The 20,277-nt window shown below is 48.4% G+C and overlaps 1 protein-coding gene across 3 annotated transcripts in view; it reads right to left on the bottom strand.

The window, feature by feature from the left end:
* The window catches only part of DIS3L2 (DIS3 like 3'-5' exoribonuclease 2), a 296,388-nt gene that overhangs the window by 58,016 nt on the left and 218,095 nt on the right, over positions 1 to 20,277 (bottom strand). For all 3 annotated transcript variants that reach the window (XM_074314980.1, XM_074314986.1, XM_074314989.1), the window contains exon 13: positions 12,057 to 12,290. In XM_074314980.1, the coding sequence (XP_074171081.1) occupies positions 12,057 to 12,290 (234 nt within the window). The remainder of the gene's footprint in view (positions 1 to 12,056; positions 12,291 to 20,277) is intronic.

Here is a 20,277-nt window from a genome sequence, read left to right as displayed (position 1 = left end):
CCAGGACTTGGGGTGGGGTGGGGGGGGCAGGGGAGTGTGTGGGGGGGTCTCTGTTATTTATAGAAGGAAACTGATTGTAGCAAATCGGTTTCCACCTTCCTGATCGCCAAGTCTGCATTCTCAGCTCAGTAACAGCTCCCTGTTCAAACTACTTCAAACCCCGCAGACTGAATCATTAGCAAATTTTCTGATTTGGGAGCCAGCCAATTTAATGCTGACAAGCACATAAGACACCTGCTGGGATCCCCTCCCTGCGTGTTGTCCTCTGGGCCTGCACTCATTTCTTTCCACTTCTGCAGATCTCCTGACCCTGGGAGGTCGCAATTGAAGGGGTGATTAAATAATTTCTAATTTACTTTCAGCATTTCTAACATTTTCTTGCAGCAAAATTGCTAATTTCTATTTGGTATAGGCAAAAACTTTTTTTTTTTTTTTTTAACAGAATGACCTTGTTTCTAATCAACTTTTAACATGTCCCCTTCAAACTACAGCTAGTGTTCCGTAAAGCATCAAAGCAGCCACTTCCACTGGACACAGCCCAGGCTCAACATGTCCAGGCGTCACCCACTTTGCCTCCCCTCGTTCTGTTTGTCTATTTCCTCCATGAGACAGTAAGCTGCTCTGAGGGCTGCTACACTGACAACTGGGACAATGTTCTAGTTTTTTCTTTGTCCCCAACACCTAGCATAGTACTTTGTACCTGAAGACATTCAAAAGACATGTGGGAAATTAAAAAGAGAGGTCAAAGTTATACTAAAGGTACAAAATAATTTTACAGCTCTTCAATTCTCCCTATTAAAAAACGTCTGTTGTATGTCATTTAAAATGGGAATGGTGTGTTACAAAAACAAACTTGTTACAATACTACCATTCTTTGAAAATGAGGGCATTTCTTGAGAAACAGCCGGACCGCATCTTCAAGTTCTAGACTAAAGGCGGCAGTGTCCTCAAACACCCACTGACCTCGGGTGACATTTAGAGGGCTGGCAACAGCTTTTAGCATGCCTCCTCTGCCAGCACTGAAGATTTATGGGTGAGAAAGAAGCGACAGCAAGGTATCTGCCTTCTACACAGCTGGTAATCAGGAATGCAGGCGGGGAGGGAAGCAAAGGAATACAGAAACAAAGCTACCAGATGAAATGAATGCAAAGCCATGAAGGACGTCATGACATCCATGACCTGGAGGAGGAGAGCTGGGGAAGGAGGCGGCCTATTTGGAGCAGGATTCTGGGAGAAGTGGGGGTGTGGGGCCGCGGGGAGCACAGGGAGGCCCAGACGACAAGACTCAGGGAAGGACAGGTGAGGAAGGTATGGGGTAGGCAGGAAATGGGGAACACCAAATACAGGCCACATCACAGGGGGCCCTTCAAAGCCGAAGCGTTTGGATCTAAGGGAGCGAGTCAGTAGTTCTCAAAGACTGGCTGGAGGTGAACAAAATGAGAACAAGGTTTTCACAAAGCTCAGTCAATGTCAAAGACTGTGCTGTACTGTGAAATTACATCTTTTCTTCGTTTTGGCGCTAAGATGTTTTCATTTATAAAATCATGCAGACGGTAGATGGTAACTGGCTTTTGAAGAAAATATCCTTGTTTGGCAAAAGAAAAACCTAGCAATCATGTATCTTGTCCCAGAATATTTATGGACATCTTACTGGCCCATGAGAGTTGCTTCAGGAGACTGTAGGTTCTTGAGTGACAGGTGAAAGCAGCACTTGGGGGAACTTGGTCTGGCAGCGGTTTCTAGGACAGACAGCAAACAGAACAGAAGCAGAGCATGCCCCTCACTGAATCACAAAAATCAAGAGCGACTGGGCCTGCCCCAAGAAGCAGTCAGGGAGGAGATGTAAGGATCAGCGGCCAGGGTGCCCTCTCCCCAGCGTAGGTTTTCCTAACGTCTCTTATGTAGCTGTTTGGCTCCCATTCGAGTGAGGTGGGGTGTGACATGGGGGCAGGACAAGCCCCGTGAATAGAAAGGGGAGAGACCAAGCGCTTCCTAATCAGGAGTGTAATTACCCAAAGGGGGGCCCGGGAGCGGACTCTGCTCTGGCTGTCAAGGCCATAACCTGAAGGCTGGCATGGCGGAGAGAAACAGGCTCGGCCGCTGCCCGCTCGCCCCCCAGGGCATTCTCATATATCATCTTGTCAGTGTGAGGGCCCTTTGTCTCACTTCACTGCACTCTGGACATGCTAAGGATTTCGGCCTGACTCGTCTGGGCACACTCTCAACCGCAACTACAGTGCGGGTTCACTTCTCAGAGCCCAGCAGCACCCCACAGAACCTCTCCTGTGGAAATTGTGCCCATTGGGAGCAAAACCAGGCTCTGCTCATGACTCCCAGAGGGAGCACTACCGTGGAGGGTCCCACCGTGGTCCACACCCAGGGAGGCACACTGGGGGTCCCTGCGGCCCCCTGAAGAGCCTCTTTGCCAGGCTCCCTGAGGGGCACGGCTCGGTCTGAGGACACAGAGGTGAGCACAGAATGCTCAGGACGCCTCAGAAGCACTGCCAGCCCCTGGGGTGCTGAAGCTTCCTGGCTCCTCTCACCTGTCCAGGCAGCTCCACCTTGAGAAAGTCCTCATTACACCTTGTTCTAAACCCTGGCTGCCCTGGCAAGTAATCAAACACCCAACCCTTTTATTCAAAAGGGGAGGAAACCTCTCTGACTCATAATGTGCGTTTCATTCTCTTACATAAACACACCTCTTCTACAGCTACAGACCCTCTTCCAGATCACAACCATCACAGCTTTTTAAAAAGACCAATATACAGAGATGCTTAGAGACCTTAAAACACCTGCTGAAAAACAAGTGCTGTGCAGAGGCTAGAGACACAAAGATGAACAAGACGCTGGCCTTACCCTTAAGAAAGTCAGTCTTAGAGAAGGAAGAAGGAAGCACGTGAAAAAGAACAAGCAATGTGACAATGTGATCACGGGGGTGACACATGAAGAGCTAGGGGAGCCCCAAGTGGGAGGGAGGGAGGGATGGGCAGACCAACGCAAAGCTCCCTGCAGGATTTGGAGTGTCGCTCACTCTTCAGGTTCTGGGAAGCTAAGAAAGGTTTCTAGGGATGGGGTAGGGTGGGAGTAAGTAGGGCTTTTCCCATTTGTAAGACATCGCCTGGGTATAGGCAAGCAGAAAGAACCAGGAGGCATGTTGAAAGCTTCTAGCAGCGGGGCAGGAGCCACGTTTCAGAGGGTGCATAAAAGCAGTCTTCAGAGCCGTGCTGAAGCCCTGCACCGGCCATCCTGAGCCTGAGCTCTGGTCCTCTGCTTTTGACCGTCCGCTACTAGCCTCACGGCGGCCGCCAAAGTCACACCGGGCCATCCCTGGGCTTCCAAGTCTGGCTGGCAGAGGGCGGGCTTCTGTCCTATACTTCCCGCTCCCTCTGCTCACTCGCATCCGCGTCCTGGCTGCCCCACAGCACTCTGCACAACTCTGAGCCTGCTCAAGTTGCCTCCTTTCACGCACACTTTATCAGTGACAGCCGGAAGATTTTCATCTCAGTCTGATTTGCATTCTCAGTGGGTTCAGAACTCACAGGAGTACTGATGGAACACAGTCAGCCCTCCGAATCCATGCCTTTTGGACCCGAGGATTCAACCAACTGTATTTTCAGTCCTTGGCTGGGAATCAGTGGATGCAGAGGGCCCGCTGTATACATCTTCGTTCTACGCCATTTGATATAAGGGACTTGAGCAGCCGCAGGTTTTGGTATCCACAGGCAGTCTGGGACCAGTCCCCCGTGGATACTGAGGGATGACCTCTGGCATCTCAACAGGGTGGGCATTCCATGCCCTCCAGTTCTTCTTCAGCAGTCATGCCCTCACTTTCATCACCTGTGATCAGCACTCACTTCCCAAGCTAGGCTTCTTTACTAAACATCTACTTAAGAACCATCAGGCGTGGTAGTCCTTCCGCCTTGTGTCAGCTGACTAGGCCCCTGGTTTTACCTTATTGGAGTTTCTTGTAAGGACACCGAGCTCTTCTCAAATTCACGGTGCAACCTTAGGGCAGAATGTCTGTCTTCCACTGCCAGGCTCCGTCACAGAACAATGAGCGGTATTTGTAACACAACAGCAATCAAGAAATATCTGCCCTGTGAGGGTTAGAGATCATGTCTGAGTCTGTATTTTTAACAACTTCCAGAATAATACTACCCGTAGTCCTAACTTTTGAAAATTATGAGTAAATGACTATGTGACATGCCTAAAGGAAGAGAGAGTACACGGAGAGTTTAGGGTTGTAACAAGCTGCTCAGCAAAGTTACTCTGAAACTTAATGATATATGTTAGTTTTTATGCGAATGTTAACAAGCCACAAATAGCGATCAGCTCACATAAGTGGCTGTAATTAGTGTTACTTACATACAACTAGGTCAAGTTTTCAAGCCCGTCTCTCGTTCCTGCCTTGGGAAGCATAAATAGGGATTGACTTCCCTGATTCCGCATGAAATGAAAGGACGATAACTAAATCAATCTCTCTCTCAAAGGAAAGATTTCAATACCCTGTGACTGGGAATTCTGTGCTCCCTTGTTCTCCTGGAAGCCGGAGCGTTAAAGTGTTCCCTGCCCAGCAGCCATCCTAGAAAACCTGGGCATTGAAGGGCTCAAAAGAGCCCCGATTCTTGGCTGTGGATGTATTTAGAAATGAGATGGATAAACCTAAATGAAAATTTTGCTAAGCTGATTATTATGAAACTGGTAACTGGGAAAAATCTGACAGGGTGATACACATTCTTTGAGCCTCACTGATTCTAGAACTCTTGTCATGGCTGAAGTAATGCACTGTCAGCATTTAAAGGGAAACCTGAATTTCTAGTAGCAGTCTTCCTGTACCGTACAGCACTACCTTAAAGAGCAGCATAGCAGCTCTTATGGTGGCAGAAATTACAGAGCGACTCTGTTCTCCTCGGTCTGAATTCAATTAGATTTCCTTACGATTATTAATGTCTGGCCAACCCAAACAATGCCCGAAAGCTATTATACACAGGAGGAAAGGGCAACAAAAAAGGCCAGTGAAGTTACAAATGTTCTCTGAGGATCTAAAAATGCAACAGTTGTGCTCAGCGCCGTTTCAAATACAGTGGGTTTCTTTACTAATTCTAATGAGCAGAAAGGACTTTCGTGGGGCCGAGATCAATCTGCAGTCTCAATGGGGCAGGAATTTAGTAAGATGCGTTCACCTCTCTCAGTCATTTAAAGTTTTAGGGCTCTTAGGAGTATTTTTATAATGGCTAATGCAAATAGGAAGAGTCTTCAGTGTAACACCTCAAATAACGTGAAAGATGAAGGAGTAATCCAAGACCACAGTCACTGGGACATTTCAGGAGACTTAGACATGACCTGAGAGAGAGAGAAAGAGCCGGACAGACACAAACACCCCGCAAGTGGGCAGAGAACTCCTGACAGGTATTTCCATCAGAGGTGTCTTCATTCACAGGCTACTGGAAGAAGTATAAACAGGTATGACCTTTCTGGAAGGGAATGTGGCGATGTTTCCTGATTCTTAAATATGTCTGTATCTCTGACCCTATCATCACTGTTCCAGGAATGTTCCAAGGACATAATCAGAGAGCAGGGTAAAGACTTAAGAACGCAGATGGCCAAGGCACTATGATTTATAATGTCAAAAACTCAGAATCTACATATCCACCACTAGGGCATGGCTGAATGCTGAAGAGCATATTCACAGGATGAAATGTTACACAGACGTTACAATGCTGCAGAAGAATTCTGAATGACATGGGGGAAAAACCTCATATAACAGTAAAAAGCAGAATTAAAAATTAGATGTACATTATGCTAACCACTCCCTCTTGCCATGATGCGGTAAGAGGGAAATTCATAAGGGATTGCAATATACCAAAATATTAACAGCGGTATTTCTGGGTGATGCGACTATAGGTGATTTTGATTTCTTCTTTATACTCTTGTAATTTCTAAATTTTCTAACATTAGAATATACTTATATGCTTTTATCTGAGTGTAAGAGTATACTTCTGCTTTTATAATCTGCTTTAAAGCTCCCTTTCTAAGGAAAAGTGGGGATCGGCGGGGCCTAAGTGAGAACTGGCAGAAGTGTTCCGCGGCGGCTCCTTCGCCAGGCCCCGCACGAGAGCTGGCTCTTGTGCAGCTGGGGGAGCTCTTTGTGCTGCTGGCTCCTGGCTGGTTACTTTTAGGTGAGCCCTCCCAAACGACCCCCAGACCTATGCCCACATGCGTATTCCCCATCTCTTCCTGTCCGTCTCTGGCTGGCCCCTCAAACTCAACAGACCCTTTCTTCTCAGCTCTCCCATCCTCTGGTGTCTCCTGGTCAGTACATGGTACAGCGTCAACCCAGGTGCCTAAACCTGAAACCCAATTCGCTGATTCCTACTTCTCCCTCACTACCCACCCCCTGCCTTCCACCTCTAATCAAGACAGTCCATTTGGCAAGGCTTGCCAAATTTCCTTCCTCTCTTGGAGCTGTAAATTTCTCTCTCTCCCACAGTCGCTATGTCAGGCCCTCGTCATTTCTCTCTTGGGATATAAGTGGGCTTTATTTTGTTCTCTTTCAGGCTACTCTGTACATACTATAGTCTATACAGGCTACTCTGTACATACTATAGTCTATACACGCTACTCTGTACGTACTATAGTCTATACACGCTACTCTGTACGTACTATAGTCTATACACGCTACTCTGTACGTACTATAGTCTATACACGCTACTCTGTACGTACTATAGTCTATACAGGCTACTCTGTACGTACTATAGTCTATACACGCTACTCTGTACGTACTATAGTCTATACACGCTACTCTGTACGTACTATAGTCTATACAGGCTACTCTGTACGTACTATAGTCTATACAGGCTACTCTGTACGTACTATAGTCTATACACGCTACTCTGTACGTACTATAGTCTATACACGCTACTCTGTACGTACTATAGTCTATACAGGCTACTCTGTACATACTATAGTCTATACACGCTACTCTGTACATTCTATAGTCTATACACGCTACTCTGTACATACTATAGTCTATACACGCTACTCTGTACATACTATAGTCTATACAGGCTACTCTGTACATACTATAGTCTATACACGCTACTCTGTACATACTATAGTCTATACCCACTACTCTGTACATACTATTGTCAGGAAGCTCTTCCTAAAACAGTTTTGATCACGTCACTTCCATACTGTGAATCATCCCATCTCCCTAGCTGGTTCCAGCCGACTTCAGGCCTAGCTTCTGCCCCCTTCTCTAGCTCCTCCCTCTCTTCACGCTCTACAACACACAGTCTGCAGCCATCGGCCACCGGCCAAACATGCCATCTGTCACCCCTTCCACACCTGCACCAGCGGTTTGTGTGACATGCCCTCCCTTGCCTGCAGAGCCTGGGGAGCCGCTCAAGTCTTCCAAGAGCCCCCGTGTACACACTGCCCCAGCTGGGAAGTGCTCTGAGGCCCTGAGATGGGGCCGCTCCTCCCAACACAGCCTCACTGCCCCCGTGAGAGCTCCGTCACGACACGTTCCATTTCCCGCGTGGTCTGCTGGCTCCTTCACTGCACCACGAACTTAAGAATGAGGACGCTGTCTTATTCCTTCATCCTTCATTTGCAGCACCTAGCACATGCTAGGCACCCAACAGCTGCTTTCTGAAGACATGCTGAATGAAGGCCTCTGCGACTGAAGACAGACTGACTGGACAAACATGTCCAACTAGGCGATCGACAGCTTCCTCTCGTGCCCAAGGGATGACACTCACAGTAAGTAAGACGGAGGAAGAGCCAGACGGGAAGCTTATGCCGGTCCTTCCCGCCCTGTACCAAATATCAGATTGTGCACAAATGAAACAGCAGAGCGCTGGGATGCTCATTTCCTGGAAACAACTGTACTGGATAGAAGGAATAGAAACATTCTTAACTATAGTCTGTAAATGCACGACTCAAAACACATTGCTACGTATAGCAGCAACAGGGGTGGGCTGAGGGGAGAAACGCCATACAGCTTCCTTAGCGCACCCCTACCCTCGGCGTCCCCTACAAGATGGCAGAGCCAGCATTTCTGTAATGGGCTCGGGAGACGGGCTGGGTGGCAGGAGACCTGACTGAGGAGGACGCCGAGCTTGCAGAGGTGGGAAATTAGAACCACTGCTCTTCTTGCTTCAGGCTAATTAAAGCTACCTGACTGTAAATAGGGTAAGGGAACTGGTGCTCAACTGATTTATTCCTCTTCTCCCGGCCTCCTGATTGGACCTGCTAAGCACAGTACTAATCAAAGGAATAATGTACTTAATTGCATGAAACCATCCTGAGAGCTCACTTAGCACAACTGTTCCCATTACCCAGCCCCATGCCCCAGTGCAGTGATGATGGGCGGCTGCCAGCTGACTGGGTAATAGAGCTGAATTTCACTTACGCAGGGGTCAGCAAGCTATGGACCGCAGGCCGACTCTGGCTTTCCACCTGCTTTGGTACAGCCCACGAGCTAAGAATGGCTTTTACGTTCTTAAATGAATGAAAAATAGTGAAAGGAAAAATACTATTTGTGATCTGAAAATAATATGAACTTCAAATTTCAGTGTCCTTAAAGTTTTACAGGAACACAGCCACACTCATTTGTCTGTCTGCTTCTGGCTGCTTTCAGAATACAACAGCAGAGTTGAGCAGCTGAGACAGACCACATGGCCCACAAGCCTACAATATTTACTATCTGGCCCTTCACAGAAAGTCTGCAGACCCCCGACTTCAAGGCTAGGCCAAGGTCTGGTCTGAGGTGCTGACTGCAATCACCCAGTGGTCCAGTTGCTCTGTGTTTCTGCAGTTATTATGACCTCCAGACCAGAGGGTCCTTGACCCAACCGACAGGCCCCATATCAGCGTCCTCCACTTCCCACACGCTGGAGCTCATCACAGCAGACTGCTTCCTTGGAGAAGTGAGTCTCCTGGCTTAGCAGATTTACTCTGCATTCAAGGGCATACTGTGTGACACGGATGCTGTCCCCCGCCTCTCACAGAGCCTTTCTAATTGAGGTGCATGTAAAAGGGCGTATTTTTTTTTTTTTAGGACTGGCACCAAAAATGTGAACATAGTGAACGGAGGCAAACACAGCATCAGAGCGCAACTCAAACAGCAGGCCACGCCAGAAGCATGGAGGAAAACTGGATTTTCCTGAGGGCAAATGCAGGCAGTAGGCGCAGGAGCACAAACACGGTGACTTGTGAATGGGGACACTGAGCGGAGTATAAGGCCCTCGCCAGTGTCCCCTGATACAGGAGACTGATTTGCTGCTCTTTCTGAAGCTCTGGTCCACACACTCGTTTTCTGGGGAACCAAGGAATCAACTCCAAGGATGCAAATCCATTATTTTCAACCTTCGTTAACGGGAACCTAATTAGGACTTTTGAGGGCTTTGTTCCCTCATTTTGAAGGAAACTGTTCTCTCTTACGTCAGCATGGAGTGACTGGAGAAGTGAACAAAGAGTTCGCCATGTGGGTTTCCTGCATATAAGCAACTTATGTAACCTTCGGGTTTTCAGCTTTCCAATGCATAAATTGAGGGGGCCAGTGAGATACGATATCCAGTTATCTGCAGCAACACCACTCTGATTCTAAGCCACGCCCACATATCGGTAGCACCCTGGGGTCATTCTTCCACCCTGACCACCTGCCCTGTCTACTGTGCGCCAGGATCACTAACGGTCTTTTACAGTTTTTTTAGAGTATTTCACATATTTAACTCAATCAAGCTATATAATAATCTGGGGTAAGGTCTCTAAAATGCTGCAACAGAACCCCTCTCATTTGTTGCGCTTGAAGAGGTGGTTGGTTAGTTATTGTAGGAGTTGGCTAAAGAACGGAGTCATACAGAAGAGATACTCATGGGGCCAAACCCTTGTTTTAACTTAATTTATATAAATGTACACTCATTAACTGTTTTTTAATGTAAGTCTTTTAAAGAGTATGCTAATTGGATTTCTACATACTTTTTTTTCTGAATAAACTGCACTCATAATTCATTGTCTGTGATTTATAGTTTCTGTTTTCTGAGAGATTGCGAGCTTAGGTATCTTGGAGACAATCTGCATCCAAAGTGTTCCTGAATTTTATGATGATTTTCCCCCTCCTCTGTTATAGCTGTCACACTCAAGCAGCAGAATTTTTGAAGATTCATCTTCACCAAGTCTTTCCAAGTAGGTTTTCACAGAAACAACAGCTTTCTTTTTCATGCTCTCATTTGACCAGTTTACCTAATACTTTGTTAAACTGAGTAATTGCAACAGCACACACACCTGGCATCACTGCCCCCACCCCCACCCCACGGGAACACCAGCGGCGTGTCAGCATACCACAGGCGCTGAGCACTGAGTCCCACAGGAGGAATGGGAGTGCTGGCCGGAGGACCACGGGGCATGCAGGCAGAGTTCAAGGAGGCAGGTGGAGAGGCTTGTCTGGAGCCTGGGAGAGAGGCCGGGGTGGCAGGGACGGGTGTGGGGTCATCAGCGGCCAGTTAGTAGTGAAAATCACAAGAGTAAAGGAATTCATTCAGAGAGGGAGTGTGGGTAGAGGAAAAAAGGGAGTAGAGTGGACCCCAAGGGAATGACAACCCTAAAGGGGTGAGCAGGGGAAGAGGCTTCTGCAAAGGGCCCCACAGACACTACTAGAGACGTATGAAGTGAAGCAGAGAACCAGAGGTGGTGAGCTTCACAGGGCCACAGGTAGGACAGACGTCCAGGAAGCAAGAACTGAAAAGCCTCCTTAGATGTGACAACCAGTGGCCACTGGGGAGTGAGAGTCACAGTGTGTTCAGAGCCCCAGGAAATGATTTCACGGACGGAAGGAAAGGTTCTGTCACCTCCCTTTGTGGCCAGCAGCCACTGTGCCTACAGCCACCCGCCACTGTGCCTACAGCCACCCATCAGCATTCGTGTGCAGAGTCTGCTCGGGCTGCCCGAGCCCAGGCAGGAGAAGGCGGAGCAGGAGGGCTCCCGAGCACAGGCAGAACAGATCGCCCCCTTATCCTAAGAGCTGCTAACTTACTCCCAGGCACATGGCAGCGACCATCTGAAATGCCTGCTGAGAAGCATCTCTGTAAGTTTATCACAAAAGGGAGGATGAAATGAGATCTTTAATTAGGAGGTTTTAAAACAAGGCCTTTGAGACCTCTCCAAGCTGAAAGGCTCAGAGAAGGCTGCACTCTGCCAGTGGCCTGATAAACACACAGCTCCATCAGCCAATCCTGCTGCCCAATTCATTTTTCAAACACCTGGAGTCTTCCCACAGCAATACAGTGACCAGGGAAGGAGAGCGAGTTCCCTAGGCTTTGGGTTAAGAAATATAAACGAGAAGGAAAAACTGCACAATACAGAACACAGGCTCTGCTCTCTAACACCCTGACCAGTAACGAGGAAGGAGTGCCTGGATCTTAAGAGTCACCGATTGTCAGACACGAAAATGTCGGCCCAGTTTGAGTGATGGCTGCCTAAGTCCCAGACGGGGGCTGACGTGGTTGTGATGTTTAAGAGCAAGCAGTACCATTCTGGGCCATCATTTTCTTCCACAGCCAATGTCCTACAGTCTCCTCAGTTCTCTGCTTCTTCAGATATTAATCTGGAATTTGTAAACATATAACTCTCTTTGGAAGACAAAGGATAAGAAGAAATACTTTTTTGTTTTTTTTAAGCCTCGTGATCAGATACTGATCAACTCCTTCTAAACTCCCACGTTTCCTATTCTCCGCTCAATTAAGAAGAATCAGAGGTAGAAACCAAGGTGCAGATCAAGTACTGGATACAGCCTTCCCAGGGGAGACCAGCTGGGAGTTTTGGTCACAGAGCCACCCACACTGACGCCAGCCTTTCGTCTTGACTCACATCGTTAGGCCTGGTGCCCGTGGGATGGGTGGGTGGGTACCTGCCTCAGAGAACACTGCTGTAGGGCAGTGACTGGGGAAAGAGAAGGCAGGGAGAGCCCGAGACAGCCACGCTGAATCTCATGCACATGCGGTGTAGGCACAAGTCAAATTTGTTGGTTGCACTGAAACAAGGAAGGAACTGACCTGATCCAAACGCAGTGCGCCATCCAAAAACCGCTGTTTGCGTAACTCCTGTGCAATTCTGTGGAGATTCAAGACAGCCTGGTGCACCTCGTCACTGGTGTGCTCCGGGGCGATGGGGGGCAGCTCAGTCTCGGGGACTGTCCTAGTCGGGCTTTCAATCATGCTCTGTGCATGGTCGTAGCTCAGCTTGGTGCAAGAGTGGATGATGGTCCGGCCAAACCACTCATTGAGGATCTGCAAAGAGGGATACATCGTGAGGAGAAGTGTTTTCAGGTTTTTCTTACATGGGACCATCCGTCCATACATATTCTGCAGACACTTCTCGCTCAGAATGGTGTCAGATTCTGACGGGGCACCAATGTGGAAGCTGCTGCCCTCGGGAAGCTCAGACTTAACAGGCATGGAGGGGAGGTCTCCAGGCATAAGGGGGGCACAGGCCGGCCAAGCAGGGGAGCTCAGGTGAAGGGCCTGCTGGAGACTTTTTCATTCGTTTGGGTGAGTGGTCATCAGCGTCAGATCTGGGAGAGAGAACACATAGATGCCAAAGAGGTGACAGATGGGGAATCTGTGGGCTTGGTAATGGGGCAGATGTGGGGTGAGGGGAAGGTGGGGCCACTGACAGAAACAGAACACAGGTGGAGAAGCAGGATGACGTAGAAAGAGAAAGCCAATGCCAACTTGTCCTATTTGGGGCATTTATGTAGAAAAAAGCTCCAGCACAGGCTTTCTCAACCTCAGCACTATTGGGCTGACTAATTCTTTGTTGTGGGGGCTGTCCTGTGCCCTGTAAAGTGTCTGGCAGTATCCTTGATCTCTACCCGCTAGATGCCAGTAACCCCTCTCCGCAGCCCCGAGTTGACAACCCAAACTGTCTCCAGACATTGCCCAACGTCCCCTGGGGAAACTCAGCCCAGGCAGAGACCCACTGGGCTCAAGGCAGATACACCCAAGTTGAGCGGTGGTGCTCGCTGAGGGGTGGAGTTGCCACCGATTTGTATTTTATCCTTTGAATTTGTCTGTATTTTCTATAATGAGCATTTTTCACTTTTAAAACAATAAAATAATCATTAAAATATTTGGGGGACTCCTGAGTCTGAAGTACCGGAAGGAGATCTGGATGGGGCTATGTAGCAGCACTTGGGGTGTGGCTCTGGGGCCAGGGGTGATGACTGGTCTGGAGGTAGGGAGCTGGCCTCAACCAGAAGGAGGGTGGGAGGAAGGAAGGGGGGGGAGAGAGAGAGAGAGAGAGAGAGAGAGAGAGAGGAAGGTAGAGGGAAGAGAAAGAGAGAGGAAGGGAGGGAGGGGGAAGTGAGAGAGAGAGAGGAGGAGGGAGGAAGGAGAGAGTTGAGGCTGCATTCTCTACCACCTCCTAAGCTGGAGGATGAAAACAAAAAAAGCAAGAGAGCTCAAAGAGACAGGAAAAAACCCCGGAGCTCCCAATGTTAGGGAAAGCAGGAGAAAAGGGTTTTAAGAAAGGAGTACTCAAAACCAACAACAGACACATAGCACTCGCGCTGGGGCAGGCAGTGTTTCTATACTTGCCATATAGGAACTGTTTAATCAGATAGCAACCCTGTGAGGCAGGCATTTTCTTATCCCCATTCTGCAAATGAGGAAACTAAGGCACAGACACATTAAGTAACCTGCTAGAGGGCGGTAAAGACAGGAACTGAACCAGGCCGTCCAGCCCGAGTCCCAGCTCTTAACCACGAGTCTGTCAAATGCCACCAGGGTGTCCACGAGGATGAAACAAAGCACAAGTCCTTGAATTTAGCAGCTGCTTGCTGGTGACCTGTAGGAAGGCCATTTAAGGGGGGAAACATGGCGCAGGGTGGGTGGAGTCAAACTTTAAAGACCGCAGGCACGTGCTGCGGACGGACTACAGAGACACTGCCAGGGCTCTGCCCTCTGCCGGCCTCGCGCACACACCTCCTGCGCCCCTCGAACAGCAACAACTTCTGTGTGTGCCATATGTGAAAAGTCTGGGAAATCCTGGGTGAAGGACAGGTGGATGGCCAGCTGTGGGGGTGATGTGTGGCTGATCTGCCAGAATGGCAGGACAGGGGTGTTGTTTGTAGGGTAAGGGAAGGAGTGGTGTAAAACAAAGACTGAAGATGCGAGAGAATGAAGGGATCCTGGGCCAAGGGACCCCGGGAGGCGACTCATCCATGAGAGAGGAGCAGGGACCGGGGGGAAGGCAGGAGAACAGGGGAGCTGAGAACGGCGGTCTTGAGGGCAAGAAGAGGTAACTTGAGAGCACTCATATCCAATAGTCCCAAACTATGGAGTCAACGATAAGGCAAAGAAAGAGGGGGTGCTGAGGTGCAAGGGCATGAGGAACGTGGAAAAGCTCTGAGATCAATGCGATGGGAAATGTGATTCATGAGCAAGGAAACACCAGGTGCTGAATGACAGAAATGGCTCCGGGGAAGGGAGGGAGCACCACTCACTGGGGGCCTTTCAGCCTGGGCTTACAAACAGCACCCCTCACCGCCCTCCCTTCTACCAGCCAAACCATTCTGTTCCCGCCTCGGAGAGAATGCTTCCCCCAAAAGGCACCTGAAGGACACACAGGTGTTCCCAGTGGGGAAGGAGGGAGCCCAGCACAGAGGAGTGTCCACATCATAAGGCCTCTGAGGAAGAGCTACCCTAAATGGCTACAGATGCTTCTGATCCCCCCACCTTCCCTCGGAGGAAGAACCAATACTCTCAAAATGGCAGCCGTGATGCACAGGAAGAGAAGGGTAGCAACTACTCACATTTCTCTTTGATTCAGTGCAACGAGCCTTATTATAAAGAGTCTTGAATCTGTAATATCAGACTTTAATTTTTCTTAAAAATAAAAATCCTCAAATGATACTTTCTGGATTATGCCAAGAACCACTTCTCTCCAAAAATACAAACAACTCAAATATCCTGCTCCTGACTCTTCTGCTGTGGCAAGTGGGTCCTAAATTTGGCTCCCAGGAGGCGTGAGAGTGCGTGCGCTGAATGCAAAAGGAACTGTACACTCAGTCCCAGGTACCCTCCAACAGTCCCAGCGGGGAGGCTGCACGCACTGGTCTCCAGAAGAGCCCCCTCCAGGCTCCGCCCATTCTTGTCCTTCTATCACACCCACATTTCCTGAAAACTCCTCGCTAATGGAGTTATTCCAACCTCCTCTAGAATGACAGGGCCATGACCTATTCATTCTTGTGGTCACAAAGTTTTCCCCTGGAGTTTCAGCTTGTTTCCTTTTCGCCACTTCCTTCCAAACCCAGTCAATCCTCCTCCTTCTGTGGACCCACATTTTGTGAGACAGTCTCTTTAGCGTGCTCAGGAAAACTTTCGTTTCCACTCCTCTCTTTCACACGCTTTACAAGTAGCCCCACAGATTGCCTCAGGCATCCAGGTCACAGGACGTCTGGCCTCCTGGGGTCTTTTCCCAGCGGAGCAGGAAACCACCGCACATTTACACTGGAAACCACCACGCCCAGGGCGGGAGACCTGTACGACACTGCTGGGTTAAGAACCACTTTAAAAATCTAAGAAAAGCTCCAAATTGTTTCCCCTGAAATATTCATGCACAAAATTTTGCAGTAAGTTCCACGGGAGTTCCTAGACACCCTGCCAGCCCCCAGTCCATGTACCCTGGCTGCAAACAGCTTTGTCGTTCCCTCTGGACTGGCCTCCCATTGCAGTGCTGAGCCCTGACCAGGGGCCACTTTCCATCCCCAGGAGTTCTTAAAATGCATTCTCTGTACCTCGGCAAAATCAGAAATCTACTACTCCTCATCAAAGCTCGCTGGTAACACTCGCTGGCTGCACTCAGTTTAAGCCACTTTTTGCCTAACGGGCACCTCTGCTCCTTTAGCTTGTTTCCTTATCAGCATCTGAACAACACACACGACCACCACCAGACCTGAGACCGATGAGAAGTTTCCTCTGTTGCCCTCCACTCCAGAAAGCTTGTACCAACCTTCTATTTGAACATACAAAGTGCTCAAGTGCAAGTTCTGAAGAGCCACCTAGAACTTCCTGGCCCAGTGACAGTGGCCTCAGGCAGCAGAACCTGCTTTAACACGATCCAGTGATTCTGGGACCAACCGGACACGTGACTAACCATATTCTTAGGCCAGGAAAACGAGTGTGAAAGTGCTTTGCGGGAGGCAGCGGAGGCGCACGGATGCCCACGGCAGCCTCCCACAGGGCAGGGCAGCAGGAAGAGCGGGCCCAGGAGTGGGGTTCCCGGGGGCAGCGTGCCTTCCAGTATGGGAAGAGGACGTCCTCTGGATGGAACACCTCATTAATTTCCAGTTTGGAAACTGTATTCACATCAACGCCCCATCCATAACCAGGGTCGGTGGCAGAAGACAAAAGAACAAAGAGTTTTTCATGGAAAAAGTAAAACAGCCATGAGAAGCTTTATAAACAAAACCCATCAAAGAGATCGTGTCCATCCTCTTTCCTTTGCTTAATCACAGGATTTGGGTCACTCCCTTTCTGCAGGTGGCACGTTTCCTGCAGACACTCTGGGACACCGCTGTTAAGAATGGCAGGTTAATACTGTGCCAACGCCCACTGAGGGCACATGACTAGGAAAAAGAACCTGGCTACAAAGGAGCAGACCATCGATGCCTACTTCCTGGAACCAGGTAGGATGGGAAATACCACTCTTGTGAACAACACTCGAGAGGATCTGGCCTTGTTTCCCACACTCACTGCCCTTTGCAGTCTAACACACAGAGAAAACATGCCAGGGATTTGTGAAAAGTCACACAAACTTGTAAGTGGCAGCCAGGATCAGATCCATGTGTGTAGACGAAAGACTCAAAATCTAGTGTTCCTTTTGCTCTATTTTAGCTAAAGGTCACATAACAGACCGAGATGGGTGGTGAAGTAAAGAAAATGAAATATGCCTCAAAATGTATGTCAACTTCCAATGTTTTATAGATACAAAGTTGTGAGGGTAACGTATCGTTTGAAAACTGTTCAATTCCATTCAAATATATTTTCAAACTTACTGTCTACAAAATGTCAGTGCTTCATTAAGAAATCTCTGGTTCAAAAAACTGCTAATGGGGTCATCAGTAATTTTAAATAAGTAGATGCAAAATTACTTGTACAGCCACTCAGGGCTACTGGATGCCAAGGACTTGGTTCACAAGCATATCAGGAAGAAATATTTTCCTGAATGGAATAAAACCAGGCTGTTTGGGGTGGCCAGGGGTGGGGCATATTTCTGCTGCTTCTTACAACTTGCAACACAAGGCAGTCGTCATGGGGGGGGGGGGGCAGGACACAGCAGTGACAGAAGCCAAAGGTGCCATGAACAACATGTCTGAAAAGGGACTGAGCCAGAGGAGACAGGGCTTGAAGCTGGCGGGGGGGTGGAGGGGGCACGGGCCTGTGAGAGGAAGGCCCTGGTGACTGGTGACTGCAGGGGGCAGAAGCAGAGGGGTCGCGGCTGGCTGAGGAGTGGGCAGGGATTCCCTCTGCGAGGCCCACTCCTGGCACTGGGCCCCGGTGACTGAGTGGGGCACAGGTCACTTCTGAAAGAAGGCTAGAGAAGACCATGGTAAGACTAAAGAGTAAATAACAAGATGGCAGACCCGTCAGCCACTCACTGCACTTGGATCTAGTTGTGTCCTCTCCTACTGTACAGAGAGGCTCTGAGGCCACACCAGATACACGAGAGACCTCTGCCAAGTGCACTAAGGAGGCACGGGTCCGAGCCGCACGTCTGCCAGCCTGTTTTAGTTTATGTGCTAGAATTTTGGGGAAGATTTGTATAGAAAAAAAAAAAGCCTGAATAAACTGTGCACTCTTCTACCTCTCAGGTCACCTACCATCTTGCTGATCCCAACTAGAATCAGGCCCCTTCCCATCTTGACCTGGAGGCAACTGTCTAAACTTCTGAGCATAAAAGGAAGGAAGTGAGGAAACTTCCTCAAGTGTTTGCCTTGCAAACTGTAGGACATGGAAGGATTGGGAGAAGAGCCTGAGGCTCAGATGTGGTTAGGAGATAAGAATTCCTTTCCTATGACGGTAGATGAGGGGGCCAAGCCTGAGCAGTCCTTGAAAAGTGTTCCCTTTACCAGACAGTTGCATGAGGGTGGGGAGGGGTAGGAGGCATGTTGAAAGGTGGTGGAAAGGCTGGGAGGCCTCAGGGAGAAGGAAGCTGGAGGTAGCAGGAGCCACGGAGAAAGTCTTCTGAGGATGGATTCAGATAGACCCACACAACACAAAATCAGATTTCTCAGGCCAGCGAGCTTACTTCAGCCCGTCTTTCAACCTAAGCCAGCTCTTTAAAACAGACACCCAGCACAGTGACCTGTTACGTTGTTTACAAACCTTAGGGCCCAAGTTCTTAGATTTAAATCAAATCCACTATTAATAACACCGAAATGCAGGAGAAAAGCTGATTAAAAAATTTGTACTCTTTGCATGACAGTCTTATATGATTAAATGTCTTTTTTCACTTTTTTAAAAAAATTTTTTATTTAAATAAACATTCTTTATTTTGGGGTAGAAATTTCTGAGTTCCATATCATTTCCATCACAGAGTGAAGTCGTCCATAACAGCGGTGATGATCCATGGGTCTTGATAAATCGTTCAACGTCCAAACTAACATTAAGTTGGGGTTTTTTTTTTCCAATGCATCACTTCTAGAGAAGCTCACTGCTGGATCTTGGGAGCCATCCATCATGTCTTGTCCACTGTGGTAACGACAGCTATTAATTCTAGTTTCAAGGTGGCGTCTTCTATATGTCCTTTACTATAGGACTTCCGTTCAACTAGACTTCAGGCGATTCTCAATGATGGTTGTTCTGTAGTTTAGTTGTAATTTTGATGTGTTCTTGAAAATATTTTACTTTGAATTCTTATTTGAGTTCTAAGGATTCACAGCAAAATCTGTGCTCAGGATTTAGTCTGCGGTTACCTTGAAGTGACCTTAGATAAACCTAGAATTGCCTGGTGCTTTCATTAGCAAACTGGGACACGGGAACAAGAACACTGCCAAGTTCTTCCAAAGACTCCTCTGGTCCCAGGTGGTCTTTACAGGCCTGAAATAAAACAATTGTGTCTCGCCTCTGCTAAGGACTCAGATGGATATTCTGGGAACTTTTCTATTATTCTTAGAATCAGCCTTTGAAGCTATTGTCTCTCACTGGGGAGCTGCTTGGGCAAGATTTCCACTTCAGTGTCTGAGAGTGACAGAAAACCCCACAGGGCATTTCTTTACCATTAACTAAGGCCCAAGTTACACAAGACTATGCATGAGCGGCCCTGTGAGTTTACTTCAGTCACCACGATGACCCCGGTGAGCACACTACTTTATTTTTCAAGTTTCACAGGATTTCCATGGCAGCGGGTGTGGCGGTCGCCACGAGGAAGCAGGCAGCCACCTTCTTGGCGTGAGACATGTATGGCCCTTCTCAACTTCCAGGACACCTCAGGAACGCCGAGAATGCTGCTGCAGACAAAAATGCGTACCAAGGGGAACGTCATCTAACTGAGCAGACCAAATAAACAGAAAACTGTGAAAACAGACATGCGATTCATTTCATGAAATCATTTGTGGGCATTGTTCTGGGTACATGACACTGTAGCACTGTGGGGTGTGTGTGCACACGCGTGTGTGTAGGGGAGATGAAAAGTCAAGAGTGGGCTCTGCTTACAAGGATGCTCAGATCTAGGAGGACGACAGACCTGTGTACAATGGCTTCCAAGTGCAGATGGCAGGTGCTGCAGGGGTGGAGAGGTGGGCAAATGGATTCTGAGGGCGGGCGGGGTCCTCCCGTCTGAGCACCTCCTCAGGCAGTCCACCCTGCTCCTTCCCTAGACTCCCATTCGTCACTTGCTTGTGGCTGGGAGAGCTGGCTGTCCTCACGCTCCTACTGGGCGCTAATCCCCCACCTGGGGTCACAGCCCTGAGCCTCCTACTTCCTTCATGACCTGGCTCCAAAAACCTGTTCCTTCTTTCCTCATCCTCAACATCTTTTCTATTCACCTTCCCACACAGCCTACAAACACACTCCAATATCTTTCATCTCTTTATTAAAAAAACAGGGGAAAAAATCTCAAAATGCTTATTTTTGTCTTACTACAATGGTAATATGCACGCTTTGCAGAAAACTTAGATACAGGTGGGAAAAGGAGAAGAGAAAAATCTATAAATCCACCATCAGGAAATAACTAGATATTGTTTCTATTTTGGTGCATATTTAATTCCTATAA

The sequence above is a fragment of the Rhinolophus sinicus genome, linkage group LG01 (assembly GCF_036562045.2).
Source record: "Rhinolophus sinicus isolate RSC01 linkage group LG01, ASM3656204v1, whole genome shotgun sequence".
Taxonomy (NCBI): domain Eukaryota; kingdom Metazoa; phylum Chordata; class Mammalia; order Chiroptera; family Rhinolophidae; genus Rhinolophus; species Rhinolophus sinicus.
The sequence above is the reverse complement of the archived record's forward strand: the minus strand, read 5'-3'. Positions and strand labels throughout refer to the sequence as shown.